Source organism: Dreissena polymorpha, chromosome 6 (assembly GCF_020536995.1).
Source record: "Dreissena polymorpha isolate Duluth1 chromosome 6, UMN_Dpol_1.0, whole genome shotgun sequence".
Taxonomy (NCBI): domain Eukaryota; kingdom Metazoa; phylum Mollusca; class Bivalvia; order Myida; family Dreissenidae; genus Dreissena; species Dreissena polymorpha.
The window spans coordinates 74,872,819-74,894,275 of NC_068360.1; the positions used below are offsets into that span (position 1 = coordinate 74,872,819).

At 33.5% G+C, this 21,457-nt stretch overlaps 2 protein-coding genes across 2 annotated transcripts in view; both read left to right on the plus strand.

The window, feature by feature from the left end:
• Window positions 1–21,457, plus strand: part of LOC127833738 (hepatic lectin-like) — a 449,559-nt gene that overhangs the window by 390,965 nt on the left and 37,137 nt on the right. The window lies entirely within an intron of this gene.
• LOC127835815 (uncharacterized) overlaps window positions 302–21,457 on the plus strand; it is a 27,235-nt gene continuing 6,079 nt past the window's right edge. The window contains exons 1-3 of the mRNA XM_052362249.1: window positions 302–428; window positions 7,021–7,245; window positions 8,033–8,227. Coding sequence (XP_052218209.1) covers window positions 302–428; window positions 7,021–7,245; window positions 8,033–8,227 — 547 coding nt within the window. The remainder of the gene's footprint in view (window positions 429–7,020; window positions 7,246–8,032; window positions 8,228–21,457) is intronic.

Genomic DNA, 21,457 nt, shown 5'->3' on the forward strand with positions numbered 1-21,457 from the left:
CACATTATTGTTTCACGTTGCAGCAAGGCATCATAGGTTAATTGCTTCACCGAAAGATAGCGCTCAGTTGAAAGATCGCATTTAAATAAGAGATTCTTTTGTAAATATGTTTTGTGCTCGTTTGAGTAAAGATGTGTTCTTGATTATACTACAAGTGTTTGTAACGTATACGTACGAGGGACCCTTCATGTCCGAAATGACTTTTCATACGGCATACATTTCTACAAACTGTACACGTTTAATAAAGGTCAGTTATGCCCAGTGCGTGAAGGCGTTTGCAGAGTCAAAAGGGAACGACGTAATGAACTTCTGGAGACTTGCCACACTTTGCGAACTATGTTCAACTGCGTCCATCAACGAGATATCCGGTCAAGGAAGCGTTGACAAAGTGGCTATTGGCTCCTTAATGAGATACAAATACTACGAAGGTAAGTAAACCATATTGCACAATAATTTATTTATTTTGACTAAATTAAAAATTAGCATCAGCAAACAAAAACTTACATCGTTATTATCGTTTGCAAATTAAAAACGTAAACCATGTTGTAACATAATAAAAATAATTAACGGCGAGAAAAAAAGGAATGAGATACATTAAAAACGCAGTGATTTAAAGGAATTGCAACATGTGAATAAATATACAATTATTTAAGAATATCTTGTTTGTTTCCAACTAATAAAAATAAAAAGTTAAAGAAACGAACAAACAAAACATACCGGTAATGCATTGTTAAAACACAAGTAAAGCGAGATTATACGATGTTTATATGTGTTAAATTGTAATATATTGATAACAATATGTTACAATAACACACATTAGGCAATACAAATTATAGATTATAAAATGCAGCAAAGATCAATTAGCGCCCCGAGCCGAATGTGACGAAAATATTTCGTACATATTTTCTAACAATAAGCGAACCATTCGCCTTCTTATTTGGATCGGAGTGTTCGTGTGTCGTATGAATAGATATCGTTGCAGAAAATTAAAATGATCCATGAAACTAAATTTAGATTAACATCGTGCATGCATGATATATATGCTGGCGATTTATACTGTTCAGACATTTTCGATTTCAGAATTAAATAAATCAACATATGTTCTTCTTAACGTTTATTTAAATTTATATTGAAATATATGTATAATAAGTTTTTTTTACACATTTTATATGAATTAATAAATATTTGACAAAATCGTATAATCAAGCTTTAAACACATAATATTTTTTAGATTTAATTAACAGCTTTTTTCTTTTAATGTACATTTGAACCATATCTTAATTATTGACCGCGGCCCATCAATATTGATTGCGTGTCTCACATAGCATTGGAAGTTTGCGAAACACATTTGACTCAATATGATAAAACATTACACGTTGCTTGGTCTTGTACTAAGTCCGCCTCGCTAGTTTGTTAATTTTTTTGCCCTTTATATGTGTAAATATTATCGCCATGCAGATGGCAACAATGAACGAGATGTTTGGGAACATTTTCATGAGGGCTGAAAAGAAAACATTTTTGAACTTTATTTGTTATGTTTTATTTAGTTTTTACTGAGTAAGTGGTAACATCGGATTGTTATACTATTAAAACTGTTTTAAGTGATTAAATATTATATTCGAATTTATAAATTTTATCGATTTTTAACTCGCAATAGTTATCCTCAGAAATCTGTTATAATTCCAGTAATAATTAGTTGGAAACATGTTGTAATTCAACCAACTAACAACAGTTTTCGCTGGAATAAGTTTACTCGACTGTCAAAATAAATGGTATACTGTAATAAGTCAAAGACTTTCAACTTACTTTTTTTTTCACTCATTGACTTATAGGACGTTGTTTATGTACAGGTAATTAATTGTATTTAGACATGTCGATGTTTATAAACTTAAACAATTAAAACATATACAAAAATAATACAGGAACAGCACTGTAGATAATTGAAGTTATGATAGTTATTATTTCTTTATAACGTTAGATCTATAAATTGAAAAGTAAGCACAGGTCATGTTTGAATAATTACGCTATGTATGATATTTATACATATAATTTTATGGTATTATGCATATTTTTATGAGTAGCCAATATTTAACCGTATTTGTATTTCAAAGCATCTAGTCAACTTTTAAGAAAAGTACATCATACTAAATCGTTAAAAAGATTATTCTCAATAGAAACAAACAAATAATAAACATTGTATAATTGACAAAAGTACTGTTCTGAAATTAGTATATTTATTCATTTTAAATTTAACATGGTAACTTGTAAAACATTAACATGATACTTTGTTGTACCAAATTTCGTTTGCACTTTATATTCCGTAACTGCTTATAATGTAAATGCCCATAATTATTGTTATTATCTTCATTGACCTTACAACAAGCAAATACCAGTTATGAACACAAATTATTTAACCAAAATCTTTCGAAACAACTTGATCAAAATAAAATTGTATTCTTGGTGTTTTCATAAAGTTATATCATCATAATTTAGGTGGATAGAATAGTTTGTAATATATATGAATCGCGCCTTGACAAAACCAGCCTTATTGACAAATTTGTCGATTTTTGATTTTTTGCATTTTCGGTAAGTACGTTCTTTTCCGGTTTGAAATATGTATAAAACGTCATACTTTTCTTCCTATAGCCTATAATCATTTCCATTTTCGTGAACCTATGTAACGCTGAGACGAACGTCATTACGACGTAGTTTTGACGTCATGTCTAACAGAGTTTTTTTTTAATAATTCACTACGGATATATTTATATTTGTAATGTCCGTAATCATTGATTGATGATTTCAATGTTTTTCTTTTTGATACCGATGGCGTTAACGTGGTACTGATTGGTTATGCCATATATTGTGTTAATATTAATTTATGAATTTCTTCGTACAATTAATTTCCGTTAACTATTTTTTTTTCAATTTAAATAATCGCCTACTCATTCTATCTTTTTGCGATACAAACAAACGTGCAGAATACACCATATATTTTCCATTAATGATTAAATGAAACACTATAGCAACAATACAAATGTCACATGCTGTCTAACACGGAAAACCTTCGCGATACCGAGCTGACAATATAGAGCGCACGTTGTCACGCAAGTAGTCGCGCCGTGCTGCAGATAATCCAGCGGTAAGTATCGGCACTATGCGGTCGGTGTTCGTGAGGCGAAAACATACGTTCTTAAGCAAACAAAAGGAGGTTTCTTCACCGTCGCTACATGTCTTCACCATGACAACGCCGTGGGTTGCAGACGACATTCGGAAGTACAAATATTTCCTGTAGCGGAAGTACACATTCTATTTGTGGTAGTTTGTCCAAATGAAATAAGTGTAAATACATATTTGCGAACAATTTACTTTTTTATTATTATTTAATAACTGCTACATACCGGATGCCAGGTAGCGAATTGAAGTGTTCGTCTATGAACGACTTCCATTTACGCCAGTACCACGCAGTCTAGGTAAACATTTCTTTCCTGTATAAATATGAACATGAAATAATTATCAATACCAAGTACCGCTTTGGTTTTCATTTTCACTGGCATTTTAACTCAACATGCAAAATATGGAAATATTACATTACATTATTACTTAAATGCATAGGCTAACAATCAATTAATTTAACAACCTTGCGCGCGTCAGTGATGTGGTTCTCAATTGCGCTCAGTGCGTGTAACTTCTTTTCTTCGGTTACAGCGCCGACAATGTACTTGCGAAGTCCTCGAACGTGCCACAAACGTCCGCTCTCGGTTTGGCAATTCGAATATGCGGAAGGTGCTTTTGAAAGAAGTGATTTTAAGGCGCCGTACACTTCGCTCTTCGCAAGCAGCAATATATTAAGAGGCGTTAATAATGAACTAAACATTCATACAACTTAGATACAACAACACATATTAGACAGTGAATCATGGTTTAAAAAATCAAAAATAATAAAATTAATTGTCTGAAAATATTCTACGATCAACCAAAGTGTCTTTCATTCAATGATTTAGTGCAAAAACAATACGTGACGTGGTTCAATTATCAATAGGATGCTTTAATAAATAACTTTAAACAGTGTATTCAGTGACTATTTTGCAAAATAAACATAACATAAAATGAATGTATATAGTATTAAGGTTCTTACCTCAAGTTCGGCATCCATTCCACAACTTCTTAAAGGGACCGTCAATCAGATTGACGAAAAAAAAAGTTCTAAAATACCGTATTTTTAACAATTAATAGCTTATATTGATTAAAATATCACGACTGGTATATTAAATTACTTGAAAAAAGTTGTTAAGTTTTCATAATTTCAGTATATTCGGTACGGAATACCGTTAGGGTCATCGTGGTTACACATTAAAATCCAGAAGGTGACAATGCGACAGTGCGATAGTGCGATGACGACAATGCGACAATACGATGGCGACAATGCTATAGTACGATGGCGGCAATGCGACAACGCGATAGTACGATGACGACAATGCAACAGTGCGACAATACGATTGCGACAGTGCGATGGTACGATGACGGAAATGCGATAATCATATCGTACTCTTGCCATCGTATCATCGCATTGTCGCCATCGTACTATCGCCTTATCGTACTGTCGCCATCGTATTATCGCATTGTCGGCATCATACTATCGCACTGTCGCCATCGTATAATCGCACTGTCGTCATCGTATTGTCGCACTGTCGTCATCGTACTATAGTACTATCGCATTATTGCCCTCTGGATTTAAATGTGTAACCACGATGGCCCTAACGGTATTCCGTAATTCGGTTATAAAATTTCGCGATGTGAAAGCGAAAGTACATCGCAAAAATAGGTGACACATAGATATAAACACTATAAATAACGCAAGTAGATTGATCATTTTATATATAAAAATAAACAATCCACTACACATGCACAATTTGCATTCCTGAGTTTACCACGTGACGATGATGATCAATCTACTTGCGTTATTTATATTCAACTGGTAGTTACCTGGTAGACATACTTAGTAAAATTTTATTACCGAATATACTTAAAATATGAAAACTAAACAACATTTTTCATTTAATGTAATATACCAGTGGTAATATTTTAATCAATATAAACTAATAATTGTGAAAAAATAAGGTATCTTAAAACTTTTCTTTTTTTCGTCAATCTAGTTGACGGTCCCTTTAAATTCCGAACGATATATAACACACGTGTAAATAAATATCTTACGCACAAATGCAAATCAATTTTTCGCGGAAAATTATGACGTAATGAAAAATGACGATTTACCGATGACGTCGTCGAAGTCATTAAGGCTGGTTTTCTCATGGCGCGATTCATATATATAATTTTTATTCTATCATAATAAAAATAAATATAAGTGTTGATTTTGCAAATAATGTTAAGGTCAATATATATATACGGTTTTATATATATATTTTATACTTTATATATATATAAAATTTATATAAGATGAACCCCTTCATTTGGAAGTCGAAATGCAAATACACAAAACATGTAGCTTTTTATAGAAGTTTTCAAAACATAAATTTGAGCATATTAATTTTATCAATCAAATTTTAATACATTTTTAAATTCCTATTTAAATGTCAAAAAATGATATCAGTTTGATTGGATTACTCTGTTTTTATGGTTGCACAGTAATAATTAAAGCTTTTTAGACGTATAAGGTTTGTCTTTTTTCTTCTCCCTTATTAAATTACATAATTATGTTCATGACAGGATTATCAGAAACACACTTCAAGTTAACTATCGTTAGGAGTACAGTTTACCATTGAGACATAACAGGAATGCAAATAAGAAAACTTATGTAACGGGTATTTTGTACTATGAATATTAACTATGTTAAATTATAAATAACAAATGCGGACTGTGTATTATAACGTTCATATGTGTGTTTTATTCTACAAAATCAAATCGAATTATCGTGTCCTCGCATAATGTTTTCGCGCTTGTTTTCGAAAAAAATGATAAGATGCGAACGCGATGCGTTAGTTTAATATAAATTTCGTTAACTATCATGCAAGTTAATACCTATTGGCTGTCCGGCTAGCGACACCTATTCGATTCCCTTTCTCGACGCATGTAATTTTGGTAGGTTTTCACAATACCGAACATGCGGATTTTGTCCAGGTACTCAGGTTCCCGCACCCCAACAGCATAAGACCACACACAAAAATCAATATCTGTCAGAAAAAACTAAATATCTGGATATTGCACTTATATTTCTAATTCGTCCCATTTTCCGTGAGTCTAGTTAGAACATTATGTTGGAGTGCCTTGGCATAGTCAGGGTATTCACATAATGCAGCATCATGCCCGAAATGAACTCATTAACTTCGAAATACACATTCGAAACTTCATAACTTAGAAAGCAATTACGTGGCGTGGAAGTACTGGTTGACAAGCCTTTAGTGTGCTTATTCTGCAATTATAATGAGCGTGACCTATGTTTTGACATCGCCAAAGCAGTGCATATTTCATGGAAAGGACACATGAACAATAACGTGCTCAAAGAGCGAAAGCATAATCGATCTAGTAAATAGAATTAACACAAATTCTATTTAATGAAATTATGAATGATTACATTGAAACAAAACGTTACATTCACAGAAGTATCAATTAAAACCACGTCAAATTGGATTGCAATATGTCACACTTAATCTAAAATCACTCGGGTTTGAATGAAATAAATGTCATATTGTTGTGTTTAGGTACATTTTGTTATACGAATATATGCGGAGTATACATAAATTAAGTTCCCATTCACTAATTCTAACATTTGACTAAGATAAAATACATTTTTTTTAATTAAATCGATAGTTTAATGATAATTTGTTTCCGAAGAACAAACAGACAGGAGTATAGATGACACGTCGAAGCAATAAGCTACAATTATCATTTATTTTGTAAACAACATCAAAAGCGCTTATGGCGTGCGTTTCATATACACCCCTTTTCTTTGAGTAATTTTGCTGTGCATGTAACGAATAAGACCAAACCATATGTGTTTACCAGGATCCAGCAACGAAAGCCTATCAACACTCAAACAAGCAGAGCAAAGCACGACATATCGTGATAGTTCTACCGCACACCTGGCCGTTGATGGGAATCCGAGCAGTATAGACACCATCTGCGCCCACACCAACAATCAAACCGATGATTGGTGGATGGTGGATTTGGGACGAGTGTTCGAGGTGACGACTGTCACCATAATCAACCGATTTGATGATTGTAATTGCGGTACGTAGTGACTTGCTAACAGATTTTCGTTAAGTAGACAAATATCTATAACAATATCTATAACTTTCCTTAAAAAACCTAAGTCTTTTGGTTAAATTGGAACAAATACACAATTTAAAATAAGGCCTTTTCATGAATTTAAAATCACTGGCCGTTGATTGTTGAGCTAATAACTTTACCGTTTATACTGACTTTTTAGTAACACTAACTTAATTGTCTATAATAAAAGAGTTGAAATATTGTAAAAAATGCTTTATATTTTTATTGCCTAGCATACTTTTAGTTACGGATCTTGTTAGTTATCGAAGTGATGACTTTTCACTGTCTGTGTGCATTTTTTATTCTTCCGATAAGGTACTGAAACCTTAACTTAATATAAATGGTACGTTCTCGATCGTTATACTGAAAAGGATATAACATTACCTGGTTACAAAAATGGCAGAAATATAGGACTTTATAAACAGGCATTTTCAAAGTTTCGCTTTTGTATTACAAATGAATCTATTATTTGTAATATAAATTTAAAAAAACACCAAATCATTCGCTGAGAATTGGTTTTATGAATGATTGGACGCTGTTATGATAAACTAATTTAACGTATTATTTCATTCGTGTAAATTGCTCAAAACTGTTAATATGTTGAGACTAATACTATCACAAAACACTTTCTTATTCAAGTAAAAAAATTGTCGGTGCATACAAAAATATTTAGGTTTTTTGAGGGTTCTCAGTTTAGATCGGGAATACGTTTGAGTAGGGTTGTACACGAATAGCATACTGTTTACAGGCGGGCGCTTGGATGGGATAGTTTACGAGGTTGGGATTGCAACAGGATCCTGGGAAGAATGTGGACGATTCCTCGGTCCAGGTCATGGTGTTGTCAATATTACAACAACCTGCGACCGCACCATGCACGGGCGCTATGTGAGAATACGCAAGATCAAGCAAGATTATTTAAGCTTGTGTGAAGTGTATGTATACAGTTAAATATTGTTTCAGACAACAATCATCCAGACACTATGAATGTGTACACATAGTGCTAATGAAACAGTGTATGTATACAGTTAAATATTGTTTCAGACAACAATCATACAGACACTATGCGTGTGTACACATAGTGCTAATGAAACAGTAATTAAATGAAAACACATCTGTCCAGTTGTGCCTTTATCTTCTTTTCTGTTTTAGTAAAATGTCATAAATGTTTAAAGCAGAGTCGTCATTAACTCGCTTTAATATATCTTTTTTCCCAGTTGTTTAATTTAACATTATCCGAAAATAGATTTCTGATCAGGAATACACTTGTTAACTCAAAACAAATATATACAGAGACTATGCATTCGGAAAATCATACCATTACAACAAATCTGTGTGTATTATTATGATATACCTGCGTAAAGTTTTTAGTGAAAATAAAATGATTATTCTTATATTTTGCGTGAGGATCCTGCAATATAATGCGGTCAATCATTTCAATTATTTCAAATAGGAACTTCCTTCTTGTACAAACCTCACTTAAAAGAAGCATATTCCCTCACACAAATTGAATCCACAAAAAAACATTTATGTCCGGAGAAATCAAGCTACAGTCATTAAACCATCCATACATACTCAGTTATGAAATGCAGTTCTTTCGGAAAACCCTGCCTCGTTAGATGCCGGTCATTCAAGATACGCTGAAAGTGTTTGGCGAACAAAGATAACATTAACATATGTGAATATCTCGAATATATGACTTTACACGTTTGGATATGATTAAATGTGTTTCGTGTTATTCGTCGAATAATCGCTACCAGCCTATTTTCCAGACATTAAAGAATTGACCGTGTCTAATATTTTATCGACCGTTTTATCACTTTCCATTTCTGAAAACGTACCGTATTTGGCATACAATCATTATTTGTACATTATCTTCATTTGAGCAATGTGAGATATCTCTCCTTAAAGACATAAATATTGATACAATCTTCCATGATATATCACTTTTTTTAAATATTGTTTTATATATTTCCTGAACTGTTCAATTCTACTATGATTAAGTTTTTTAATTTAATTACATATTTTATAGTGATCTCATTTTGTCATGTTTAATAAATTCCAGTGTTATTTTACAGTTACGTTCACGACTATCGTGCGAGTGACAATTATGATAACCACTTGGCGCACTTTGATTTCTGTCGTTAGTTATTGTTAATAGAATCGCGATCAAACCGGTCCGTGTCCTGTGGCTGTGTTCGAGCAGACGATGTGGTATTGTTATACGTAACGTCCGTTGAAAACAAATGCTCCACTTATTGATGCAAAATCGACATGCATTTATTAAACCCGCTTGCGACGGCCTGCTTGATATACCAAAGGTTTTCTTGTTGATTAACAGGAAATGTCTTAATAAGTTATAACTGATGTTGTTGGATTTTTTCGAAAATATACAACAACAGGACACAAATGTTTTGACATAATTCTTTTCGGACACTCGACCACAGGTCCATGTGCCGCATTTTAATTAACATTTTAAGTGCAACGGTCAAAATGAAGCATACATTAGCATTATTCATAATCAAACGATTGGTATTCCCTGTTTTCAATGTTTTCACAGTTCCAAGAGCTGCAGGTGGTATTGAAGATATTGCTTCTTTAGCGTGTGTAGTAGCCATTTAACTGATATAAAATTGAGTTTTTATAAAGAATGACTGTTATCATGTACAACAAAAAAGCAGTAAATATTACGATTAATGCGGAAATTAACAACACTTCATCGAAATTCTAAGTGGTCATTTTACTTGGTAGGTATAGGTATTATATGTGTATCAACTTAATGTTTTATAACTAAAATGATAATTTTAACATTGGCTTAATATTTTTTGTTCATGTTGTTCTTTTCTTTGTTTTCTAATCGTTATAATTGATTTAACGCACCTTTGTAACGAACGTATTCATTAATGCATACGTACGCAACGTTTCCCAGCTATTGTTATTACCCTTAGGTGTTTTTGTTCTTTTTTTTGCCATTGACACCATGCATATTAAATTTTGTTTAATAGACCTTCAAGTGTTTACCTTTATATGTTCAAATATAGCATCGTTAACAAGTCAATCCTATAGGCAAAACAGATTTTTGTTAGCTGAGCTCAGTGTTACAGATTTGTATTGAACAAATGCATGTAATCATATACTGTCTGTAAATGTCATACAATTAGACAATAACAATGCGGTATTATTGATTTGTATAGCTTACACGGAACAATGACGGGGCACAACATATATTATACAACAACATGCCGGTAGGACAGATGCATACATCAAACACGGACAATCACATGCTGGACGTCTGTTATACAATTTATTTTCACTTTTTTTGCCCCCTCCCCCCCACACACACCGGGTTCATCGGAGAGGACTTTCGGTTTACTCGCGATTGGTCAGTCTGTCCGTCGGAAAAATATATGGATCTTGTAATAACTCAAAAAGTACTTAAGTAAGGTTGATGAAAGTATGAAAATGGATAAAGTGTCATTTAAAACAAAGGGTGCTATGGCCACATGAATGAAATATATAACTCTTAATAAAGGCAATATGTTTAAAGAAAACAACAAATATATAATAAAAATAAACTCTTTACTCAGCTTCACTTCACAAAGAAAGGTTTATGAAACTCGGTGATTGCATTGAGGGGCAGCTGCAATGACTTAACAGTACTGCTAGGTCGATGACACCCGTGGAAATCCTCTTCTTATTCCGACAACATTGTCCCTGTAGGGGACTGCTGTTTTGTCTGTGGCAATGATCTGGATTGTGCATTTCATTCAAAATGACAAATAAAAGCTTCTGCGCACACCTGTTACATTGTGTTTAATTTTCGTGATGATTTTAATCAAATAGTAATACAATTAACATATTATGTTCATAGCACAAAACACAATTGCCATGTGGTTGCATTTGTATTATTTTTCCTTAAAAATGCAAACGTCCATGCTTACTGTTCCCTTACGACGACAATGCACCCGTGGTTGTCGAAACACTGACTGAAAGAGCTTCTTGTTCCATGAAAATGTGAAGCATCTCATTGAAAATCACCAAATACAACTTTTTTCAGGTTATTTTCATTCCATTCGTGTCGTATGATATATTAAACATGTGTAGTATATTTTCTTCTTAATAGTTTGATAGCTATTTCAATCTTTAACATATAAGAGTCTAAGTATGCCTATGCTTCAGATTCAATTCAGTGTTCAAATAAAGCTCAAGTGTTTAACCAATCATGTAGATATATCTGGATACAACCTAGTCATGGTATATAAAGACATGGTTTGAAATCATCCACAATTTTACACGAACAATTAAAGTGAATTATATTATTGTATTACGTGCGTTTCTATTAAAATCATGAATAAAACATTTGCATAGCAGGAAACAGGACAGCGTTGTCTGACAAATCTATAGTTTGTTCAAACTGGCGTAAAAACTTCAGTTCGATAGGTAACATTGGTGCTTGTTTGTTTCGCAAATTGCGTCTGATTGAATCCGCTGTCACAGCATTCAGCACATTCATCAATCGCACTATATTTCCAAGAATTGCTCTTCTGTCGATGATTTAAGGATAGTTACCTTAACACCGTTGATATATACATGTAAAACATGATAAAACAATTCTCGCTCACAAGTCTCTGAAGACTTAAATGAGAACACATTACAGAAACGTACGGGGATGTATTATACTGTATGCCAATAACAAAAGTCAGATTGTTGTTATATTCAATATAGATAAAACATGAAGCTCTGGTTAGTTACCAAAATAAAAATTATTGTTTGCTGTAATTTTATTAAAAGCATACTATCGATTGCCTATACAATTGCAGAAATGCGGCATGAGGCATAAAATCATTTATAACGCTCGAGTGAAGCGAGTTGGAACAATACATGCAACTATTATTATATCCCAGTGGACTTCAAGTTTACTACAAGCATATATTACATTGCACATGCTGTAGAGAAAATAAGTTGTACTATTCTTAAGCAAAGAAATGTCAAATATGCCACAATAGGTGTACGTCCAACGGACTTAATGGCGCCAATTGTGTGACTGTTGGGACATATGTAATGTGGTAATGCCAAATGTATTATAGGAGTATTGGCAATCAATATTCATACGCCTCAGTTTAATAACATGTGCCATTAAACACTTCCTCTACTCTTAATAACTTTACATGTAAATGTTTACACAAAAACATTGATGCGCTGACAATATTTGTGAATGATAGTATGCTACTGACACTAACACAAATTAAAATCGCCAACTTAATGTAATACCAGGTCACTGGTAACAAAGCTAACACACTTTAAGGCCCACACACATAGGCCCCAACTGTTTTTGTGGACTGCAGACTGTTCTCTGTATGTGTTAATTTACTCAAAGACGAATTGTTATTTTTGATCAAATGTGCAAAAAAGGTAATTATTAACTATTTTATAAAGAACTATTTCGTTTATGTAATGTATAATACATAACGATCTCTGTAGACGACTCATTCGCATAGTATGCGGTGCTGTTAATCGCTTAATGTTAGCAATTTTCATTTTATTGTTGTTGTTTTTTTAAAGTTGGCATACTGAATGGAATATACGATTGTTTATTTTTGATAAAATTCGTTATCAGATGTGTAAAAAACGACAAAGCATATATTCTATTTATAAGACGACAAGTGAAACAATAAAGGGCCCTTGCTATTGCATCTCGAATTAAAACGTCAAGCCTCTAATTATACATTTGTTACGAAAACTAATAAAATTATATAAGAGTTCTGTCATACAGTCAGTTAAATGAAAAATCAGAATTAAATTGTCAACATGTGCTACAAGCCTCTGCAGGTAGTCTCCACTAATATCTTGCCTGTCATAAAAATGTTCTATGGATATTCGATCAACGGATTTTAAGCAGACGATGTTTTTTACAATTCAGTTACACTATCATGGTTGAAAAACAATAAAACAAACAATAATGATATGCGCTGCTAGTGACATATAAACTGTTATTTTACGATAACACTTAACTTGTCTGTGAGACTCCGGTTCATTATCAGCCATTGTTACCTGTGCTATATGGTCGGATGAGTAATCAGTTTTAAAGAAAATAAACGTTCACGATGTCTTATTTAAGATCATTTGTAAAGTGTGACCGTTTGTATACGTCGCTTTAAGAGTCACATCGATTGTGATTATTTCCAATTCTAAGGCATTTTCTCAAGTATTAATCGTTGATAAGTGAGCTTTGTAATATTCTTGCTTGTTGTTCGCCCGATAAGGCCACTTTGTGGCGCTGATGACCAACCGGCCTGCTCAATTGCCAGTTTTGGCCTTAACTGACCTGTGAGTCCTCCTAGCTCATACGCTTGTGTAAAAGGATGACCTTATTTTGATAATGGGCCCCGATCCATCTCTTAACTTAGTGGCAGGTCTTTTAAAAAATTAAGAGCAAAAACTGTATATTCATGTATACTTTAAATAATGAACTAAAATATAATGCTCAGTTGATAATATAACAACTGCCTTTATGAGAATATATTAAAATCTTTACTACTGTCATTAATAACATACATAATTGTTTATTTCGTGCTACGTGCGACCATAGAAGTTATAGAGAATAATAGGTTAGTGTCGATTATAGATCAGGTTTATCATGCGAGGCTTAGAAAACAAAAAGCACGAGTATTGGCGAGTGCTTTTTCGTTTTCGTGCCGAGCATGGTAAACCTGATCTATAATCAACACTGACCTATTATTCTATTTACCCCACTTTTTATTCAGTAATCTTTTTAAATTTAAACAAAATAAGTTTTCATGAGTGTTTGTCGTACTTTGATAATGAATGTAGTGTAACCAAGGTCAGTGTATTACTCCGCGTTCCAAAAATAACCGCTGATCAAATAATCATTTTTTTTAATCAAAGTATCGTTCTGTAATAAAGTGTCGAGCGTTATTAATTACAATTTTAATCATATTGAATGGCAAATCATAAAGTTTTTTAATATCAATATGGCATAAAGTTGTTATATACAAGGAACTACATTTGTTTACAACGTAGCCTAACACCACACACAATTCACTTTCGATATCAAACTATCAAGTCGATCACGAGGTGCACAATATTTGCTTCTTTGTTATAATATGTGGTTATTTCGTGACGAAATAACAAAGATAACTTGGATTTAAGCTAATTATATACATTAACATTTTGAATGTTGAAAGTGGCACCAAAGAGTTGTGAGGCAAAGTTGTTCGAACTAGAGAAAGACATTTGCTGGTGAAGTGACTGGGTGGGGCGAACATCAAGATCAACTTGTTCGACGGTAGACAGTGGTTGTATAGACTGCATTTCGGCCATAGTTTCGGTGCATGACGTTGAACAACAGGAATTTGTTGGATTGTTACATTTACTGGGCTGAGCAAGAATGAACACTTTTGCTGTTCAACAGATATGTTGGAATAATTGGTTATGGACTGGACATTTTTGTGCCCTGTTATGACCATGGTTTCAGTGGGCTGAATGTTTGCATTTCGAAGTTTTTGGACCAGGAATTTGCGAACTGAGTGGTTCGTTATTCTCTTGTGCTTGAGAAAGCCGGCGTCTTTTGCCATGGCATTCAGCATCTGACCTAGCTTGTTGACACCCAATTGTTGACGCAAGAACCACTGGGATGCAGTGTCATTTGTGCGTATTGCCAGGTAGAAAATGTGCTTTGAAGAAAAATCAGATAATGCATATCCGAGTACAGCTTGTAAATTAACACAGGATTTCTTGGTCCAGACGATTGTTTTCTACGGTCAAAGGGGAGCAACTCGGACTGACTTCTTCAAAGGGGTGCAACAACAACAGAACCTATTTGCATAGTGTTAAATTTACCTAATAATTTTTTAATGACATAAATGACAAAAAACACGTTTTTTGCTACTTTTCTTTGTTTTAAGGTCATTAAGATTGACAAACATTTGAGATTGTTTTTATTATTAATGCACTTGGCAACTACAGGTGACGAGGTGCGTGGGAAAAAGTATTCCCGGTTCGGCAGTTGATGACGTCATTTCGTGCCGTTGATTTTAGCTGTGCCATTGATTATAGATGAAATTTAATCAATGAGGCTTTAATCAACCGATTTCGCTGTAAAAGTGGGATAAAATAATTTTTCAAACAGAATTGTTTCTATTCCTTATATGGTAAATAAGTTCAGCATTTACGGCTGTTATACAGTATACTATCCCTACGTTCACAAGCGTCTAGAGGTGGAACGCAACAGTATAATAACAGGTATTATGCAAATAAAGTGCATACTCAGTGAAAATAGATGTGTTTCTCCAAAACAACAATGTCAATTTTTTAAGAAATCAATTGTATTCATCATATTTGTATGTTAAAAACAGTCTGAAAACTTTTCCAATACAACACAAAAGTAAACATATCAAAACGATGACTGGCCTAGTCTTAATGTTTACTTTACGGTTAATGACGCAATTTATTTGCCATGCAATATACCAGACATAAATATATATATGTATCAGTCCACATTAGAAATGCACGAGTAGACCAATGATAAAAAGGAAATGTTCCTTATGGGACTTAAAAGCAATCGCACATATACGTGTTTTAGCTCGAAAAGAGGAAAGAAACGCTCCCTTGTACATACACACGTTACAATAATGGTGATTTAGTGTGTAAGGCGACGTTTCAACTGCTTTGTTTTACGTAAAACAAGCTGTTCTGTGTGCAATCATACATACAGTAACTAAAGGTGGTTGTACGCCCAGAACGCACAGAATTAGATGTCGAAGACCTAAGCACGCTCTATGATTTGATGATGTGAATCTGGATGTTCAGTTTATCATGAACATGCCCGAAGAAATATGTCTGCCATACCCAGCAGCACCAAGGGGAAGCGACAGATTCCAATCGTTTACCTTCGAACAAGCACTACAAAACTGCAATTGCATGCGCAATATATTGCTGCTTGCGAAAAGCGAAGTGTAAGGCGCCTTAAAATCTCCATTTTCAAAAGCATCTTCCGCCCATTCGAATTCCAAACCTAAAGAGGACGTTTGTGGCACGTGCGAGCGACTTCACAAGTACACTATTGGCGCTGTATCAGAAGAATAGAGGTAACACGCACTGAGCGCAATGGAGAACCACCACTGACGCGCGCAAGGTTGTTGAATTACTTACAACCGAATTGATTGTTAGCCTAAACATTTAAGTAATCATGTAATGAAATATTCCCATATTTTGCAAGTTTAGTAAATATGCCATTGAAAACCCGAAAACCGAAGCGGAAATTAGTTTGATAATTAATTCATGTTCATATATTGTTAAAGGAAATACATATTTACTTAGACTGCGTGGAGCTGGCGTAACTGGAAGTCGTTCATAGACGAACACTTCAATGCGCTACCTTGCATACAGTACGCAGCAGCTATAATCAAAAACAGTTTATTGTACGCAAATATTTATTTACACTTATTTCATTTGGACAAACTACCACAAATAGAATGTGTAGATCCGCTACAGGAAATGTCTCTACTTCCGAATGTCGGCTGCAACCTCCGGCGTAGTCATGGTGAAGACATGTAGCGACAGTTAAGAACCCTCTTTTTGTTAACTGAAGAACGAATGTTTTCGCTTCACGAACATCGACCGCCCAGTGCCGATAATTACAGCTGGATTATCTGCACCACGGCGCGACTGCTTTCGTGACAACCTGCGCTCTACATTGTCAGCTCAGGCTTTCCGTGTTAGACAGCATGTGGCCTTTGTTTTGTTGCGTAAGTGTTTCATGTAACCAGTAATGGTAAATATATTATGTATCATGCACGTTTGTTTGTATCACAAAAGGATAGAATGAGAAGGCGATTATTTAAATTGAAAATAAAAAGTTAACAGTATTCAATTTTGTGAAGAAAATCATAAGTTAAAATTAACACAATATATGACATAACCAAGCATCTACACATCTACACATTTACACATTAACGTCATCGTTATCAAAAAGAAAATATACATATATATATGCATTTTGGGGGAATGGGAATTTCATAGTATGTTTGCTTCATTCTGCATCGTAGCAAGGCGCACACGCCGACGTCTCCAATTGGAATATGTATGTCTGTTTTGTTTGTCTGTGCATCTGGTTGTTCACACATATGTTTCTCCCTATATATAAATAATCGACTCTGAACGAGTATCTTATAATAGATCCCGGAAAATAAAAATAACGTTGTTGTGAAATTTAATTATCTCCCTTATAAACACAAAAATACTCATAATTTCACTGTGTCTTCTAGTTCAAATGTTTTCCAGCGGTGTCTCTAACATAGTGTTAGGGTATTAATGAATCCTAATCGGATCGTGCCAAAATACAACTATGGTTTCATGTTTGTATAAACATGTTCATGTAACTGTCCCTTCTGTGTATGTAAATTGTTCCAACGTTGAAGATGTGTCGCGGTGTTAGAGTGGGGTATATAATTGTAAATGAACCATCTCTTTTTATGGATGGGAATTTCATAGTATATGTGCTTCATTCTATGTCGTAGCCAGGTGCACACGCCGAAGTCTCCAATGGGAATATATATGTATGTTTGTTTGTCTGTGTATCTGGTTGTTCACACATATGTTTCTCCCTATATATAATTAATCGACTGTGAACGAGTTTCAAGTAATAGATCCCGGAAAATGGAAATAACGTTGTTGTGAAATATAATTATTTGCCTTGCTTACACAAAAATACTCATAATTTCACTGTATCTTCTAGATCCACGTATTTCCGCGGTGTCTCCAACATAGTGTTAGGGTATTAATGAATCCAAAACAGATCGTGCCCAAATACAACTATGGTTTCATGTTTGTACATTAATGTTCATGTAACTGTTTCTTTTGTGTATGTAAATTGTTCCAACGTTGGGGATGTGTTGCGGTGTTAGGGTGGGATATATAACTGTGAATTAACCATCTTTTGGGGGGTGGGAATTTCATAGTATATGTGCTTCATTCTAAATCGTAGCTAGGCGCACACGCCGAAGTCTCCAATGGGAATATGTATGTATGTTTGTTTGTCTGTGTATCGGGTTGTTCATACAATTGTTTCTCCCTTTATATATATATATATATATATATATATATATATATATATATATATATATATATATATATATATATATATATATATATATATATATAAGTTATTTTTGTGCAGGTATATAAAACCTTGTTAACCACATTACCATTACACCGTGAGGCAAAATTTGAAATACGTTTAAGTGGACTACTATGTAACAAATATCAAAAGCTGTTAACCTTGTGTTTGCTGACAAGTTATTAAGCTAAAAATTTATATAAATAATCATGAAGTCATCGAAATTCCGAGTAAAACATGGTCATAACTTTCGGATATGACATAAGTAATGATTATGTGAATTGTATGTTTACAGTTGAATCGGATTCAAACAACATTTATTGTTAATGCCGTCTCATCAATTGTGATAGATTCTGGGCAGATTCTTAGAACATGTTTGTATTTACATCAACTTTCAAACCCCTCAATTATTGTAAATGTGTTAAATTATTTGCTTCATAAAAAACTAAAAAAGAATTATGATAAAAAATATCAATGAATCTCCTACCACTTTGTGTATTATAAGTATGACGACAGTAATATTTTGTATTGTCGTGTATCTTAACACCGAACATATAAGGGGTTTAGTCTTAACACACCGGATATTGAAATCGAGACCTAAACATGACAGAAGAGAAAAAAACACACAACTCAACACAAATAGTCCGATAATTTGATAAATATATACATTTTTTGCATCTATTCTTTCTTTCCAAACATTAACTGAAAATGGTTTGCGAATCAGGACACTAGTTGATTGATTGACTTGTTAGCTGCCTAACAATCATGCACAGAACTTACTCCGGCAGGACTTGCGAAAAAGAAGTGTGCGCATCTATTATGATTTTCGAAGCAGTTTGTTGTTCAGTCTAATGGACATGCACTATTATTTTGATCTAGACCAAGCATATAAGAACACAAATATGTATTTTGAAACTTTAATTTACATGGACATGGCATGGGTTTTAATTTGACACTGAAAAGACACAGTTATCCTATATTAATTGTCATGTCTCTGATAATTTACATGCGGATTTCTGCGACAGTGTAACGTTATACGAATGTTTGTGAAAGGGAAAACATATTATGGAATATTACAAAAACGCTCGAGGAAAATCACTATTTAGTTCAAGAATGCATTAAATAACAGAATACAAACAATACTGCCAATCAATCAATTAAATTAGGCACGGCAAAAAATTATTGGTGTAGAGAAAGTGGCGTCTTGCGATAAGTAACTATTAGACCAACTCGCCGAATAACTAGTTTTTTGTTGTTAAATAATTCGATTACAATATTATGAAAGGATTATGATTATGATTTCATTATTTCATGATATGATTTGAGTTTTATATATATATATATATATATATATATATATATATATATATATATATATATATATATATATATATATATATATATATATATATATAATAACATGCTAAAAGCTATGAATGTCGATGATATAATGAGATTTCATATGTGAGATTCTGCACACATTCACCGAGACACATACGAAGTCGCATCAGATAACGACGTTCTTTCAGAAGCCATACATTGAATAACACCTGTTGTCGAGGGTTAAGTGATTTATTGAGTTGGTTAGTTGGTTATTACAGTAAGAAAAGTATGTCAATCGTGCAAGTCGAAAACACACATTCGTTCTTCGTTAAATCCGCATTATAATTGTCTATTTAAATCTGATGCGGTATGTGCTTGTTTAATATTTATGAAAATCGTTAAACCTGTATTTCAACTGAGATGAAAACATGGTATGAGTAAATACGATTGGCTGTATTTCATAAATAATTAATTTTAAGCGTTTGTATCGATGTTTTGTGATTTAATTACATAACGAATCTGCAAATACTACACTTAGATTATTCTATGCATGGGCATTGTTCCTTCACGTTTCAACCAGGCCTCATAGAATTTTTGTTTCACCGATAGATATCGCTCGCTCAGTTAAAAGATCGCATTTAAATAAGAGAAACATATGTCAATATGTGGTGTGCTCGTTTGAGTAAAGATGTGTTATTGGTTACACTACAAGTGTTTATGACGTATGCGGACGACGGACCCTTTATGTCCGAAATGACTTTTCACACGGCATATATTTCTACAAAATGTACACGTTTAATAAAGGTCAGTTATGCCCAGTGCGTGAAGGCGTTTGCAGAGTCAAAAGAGAACGACGTAATGAACTTCTGGAGACTTGCCACACTTTGCGAACTATGTTCAACTGCGTCCATCAACGCTATATACGGTCAAGGAAGCATTGACAAAGTGGCTATTGGCGCATTAATCAGATACAAATACTATTAGGTAAGTAAACCATATATCTACATTATGTATTTGTTCATTGTGACCGAATTAAACATTAACGTTATCAAACACAAACATACATCGTTATTATTGTTTTCAAATTAAAAACTTAACACAAAAATAAGGAAAAAAGGAATCAGATAAATTAAAAACGCAGTAATTTGAAGGAATAGCAACATGTGAAAATATAATTATTTAAGAATATCGTGAAGTTCCAAACAAAATGAGGAAACAAACAAACAAAACCAAGCGACTCGTACGTTAAACTTAACACAAAATCTTAATTTTACAACAATATAGTAAAAAATACAACAAAAGCGGACAAGGAAATGAAGTCTCGAAATTTCAGAAAATGTATGGAAGAATACCGTTAATGTATTAAAACACATAATCTGTTTGAGATTTAATTTATAGCTACTCCTTATGTACATTTGATCCACATCTTCACTATTGACTGCCACCCATCAATATTGAATGTGTCTCGCACATAGCAATAAAAGTTTGCAAAACACATGTGACTCCATATTGATAATAATTACACGTTCCAAGCTCTTGTACTGAGTCCGCCTCGCTAGTTTGTTAAATCATCCTGCCATTGTAAATCAACCAAATAACAACAGTTTTCCGCTGAAATATGTTTACTCGCCTGTCAAAATAAATGGTATACTGTTTTAAGTCAAAGACTTGCAACTTAAATTTTCACTGAAAATGACTTATAGGACATTGTTTATG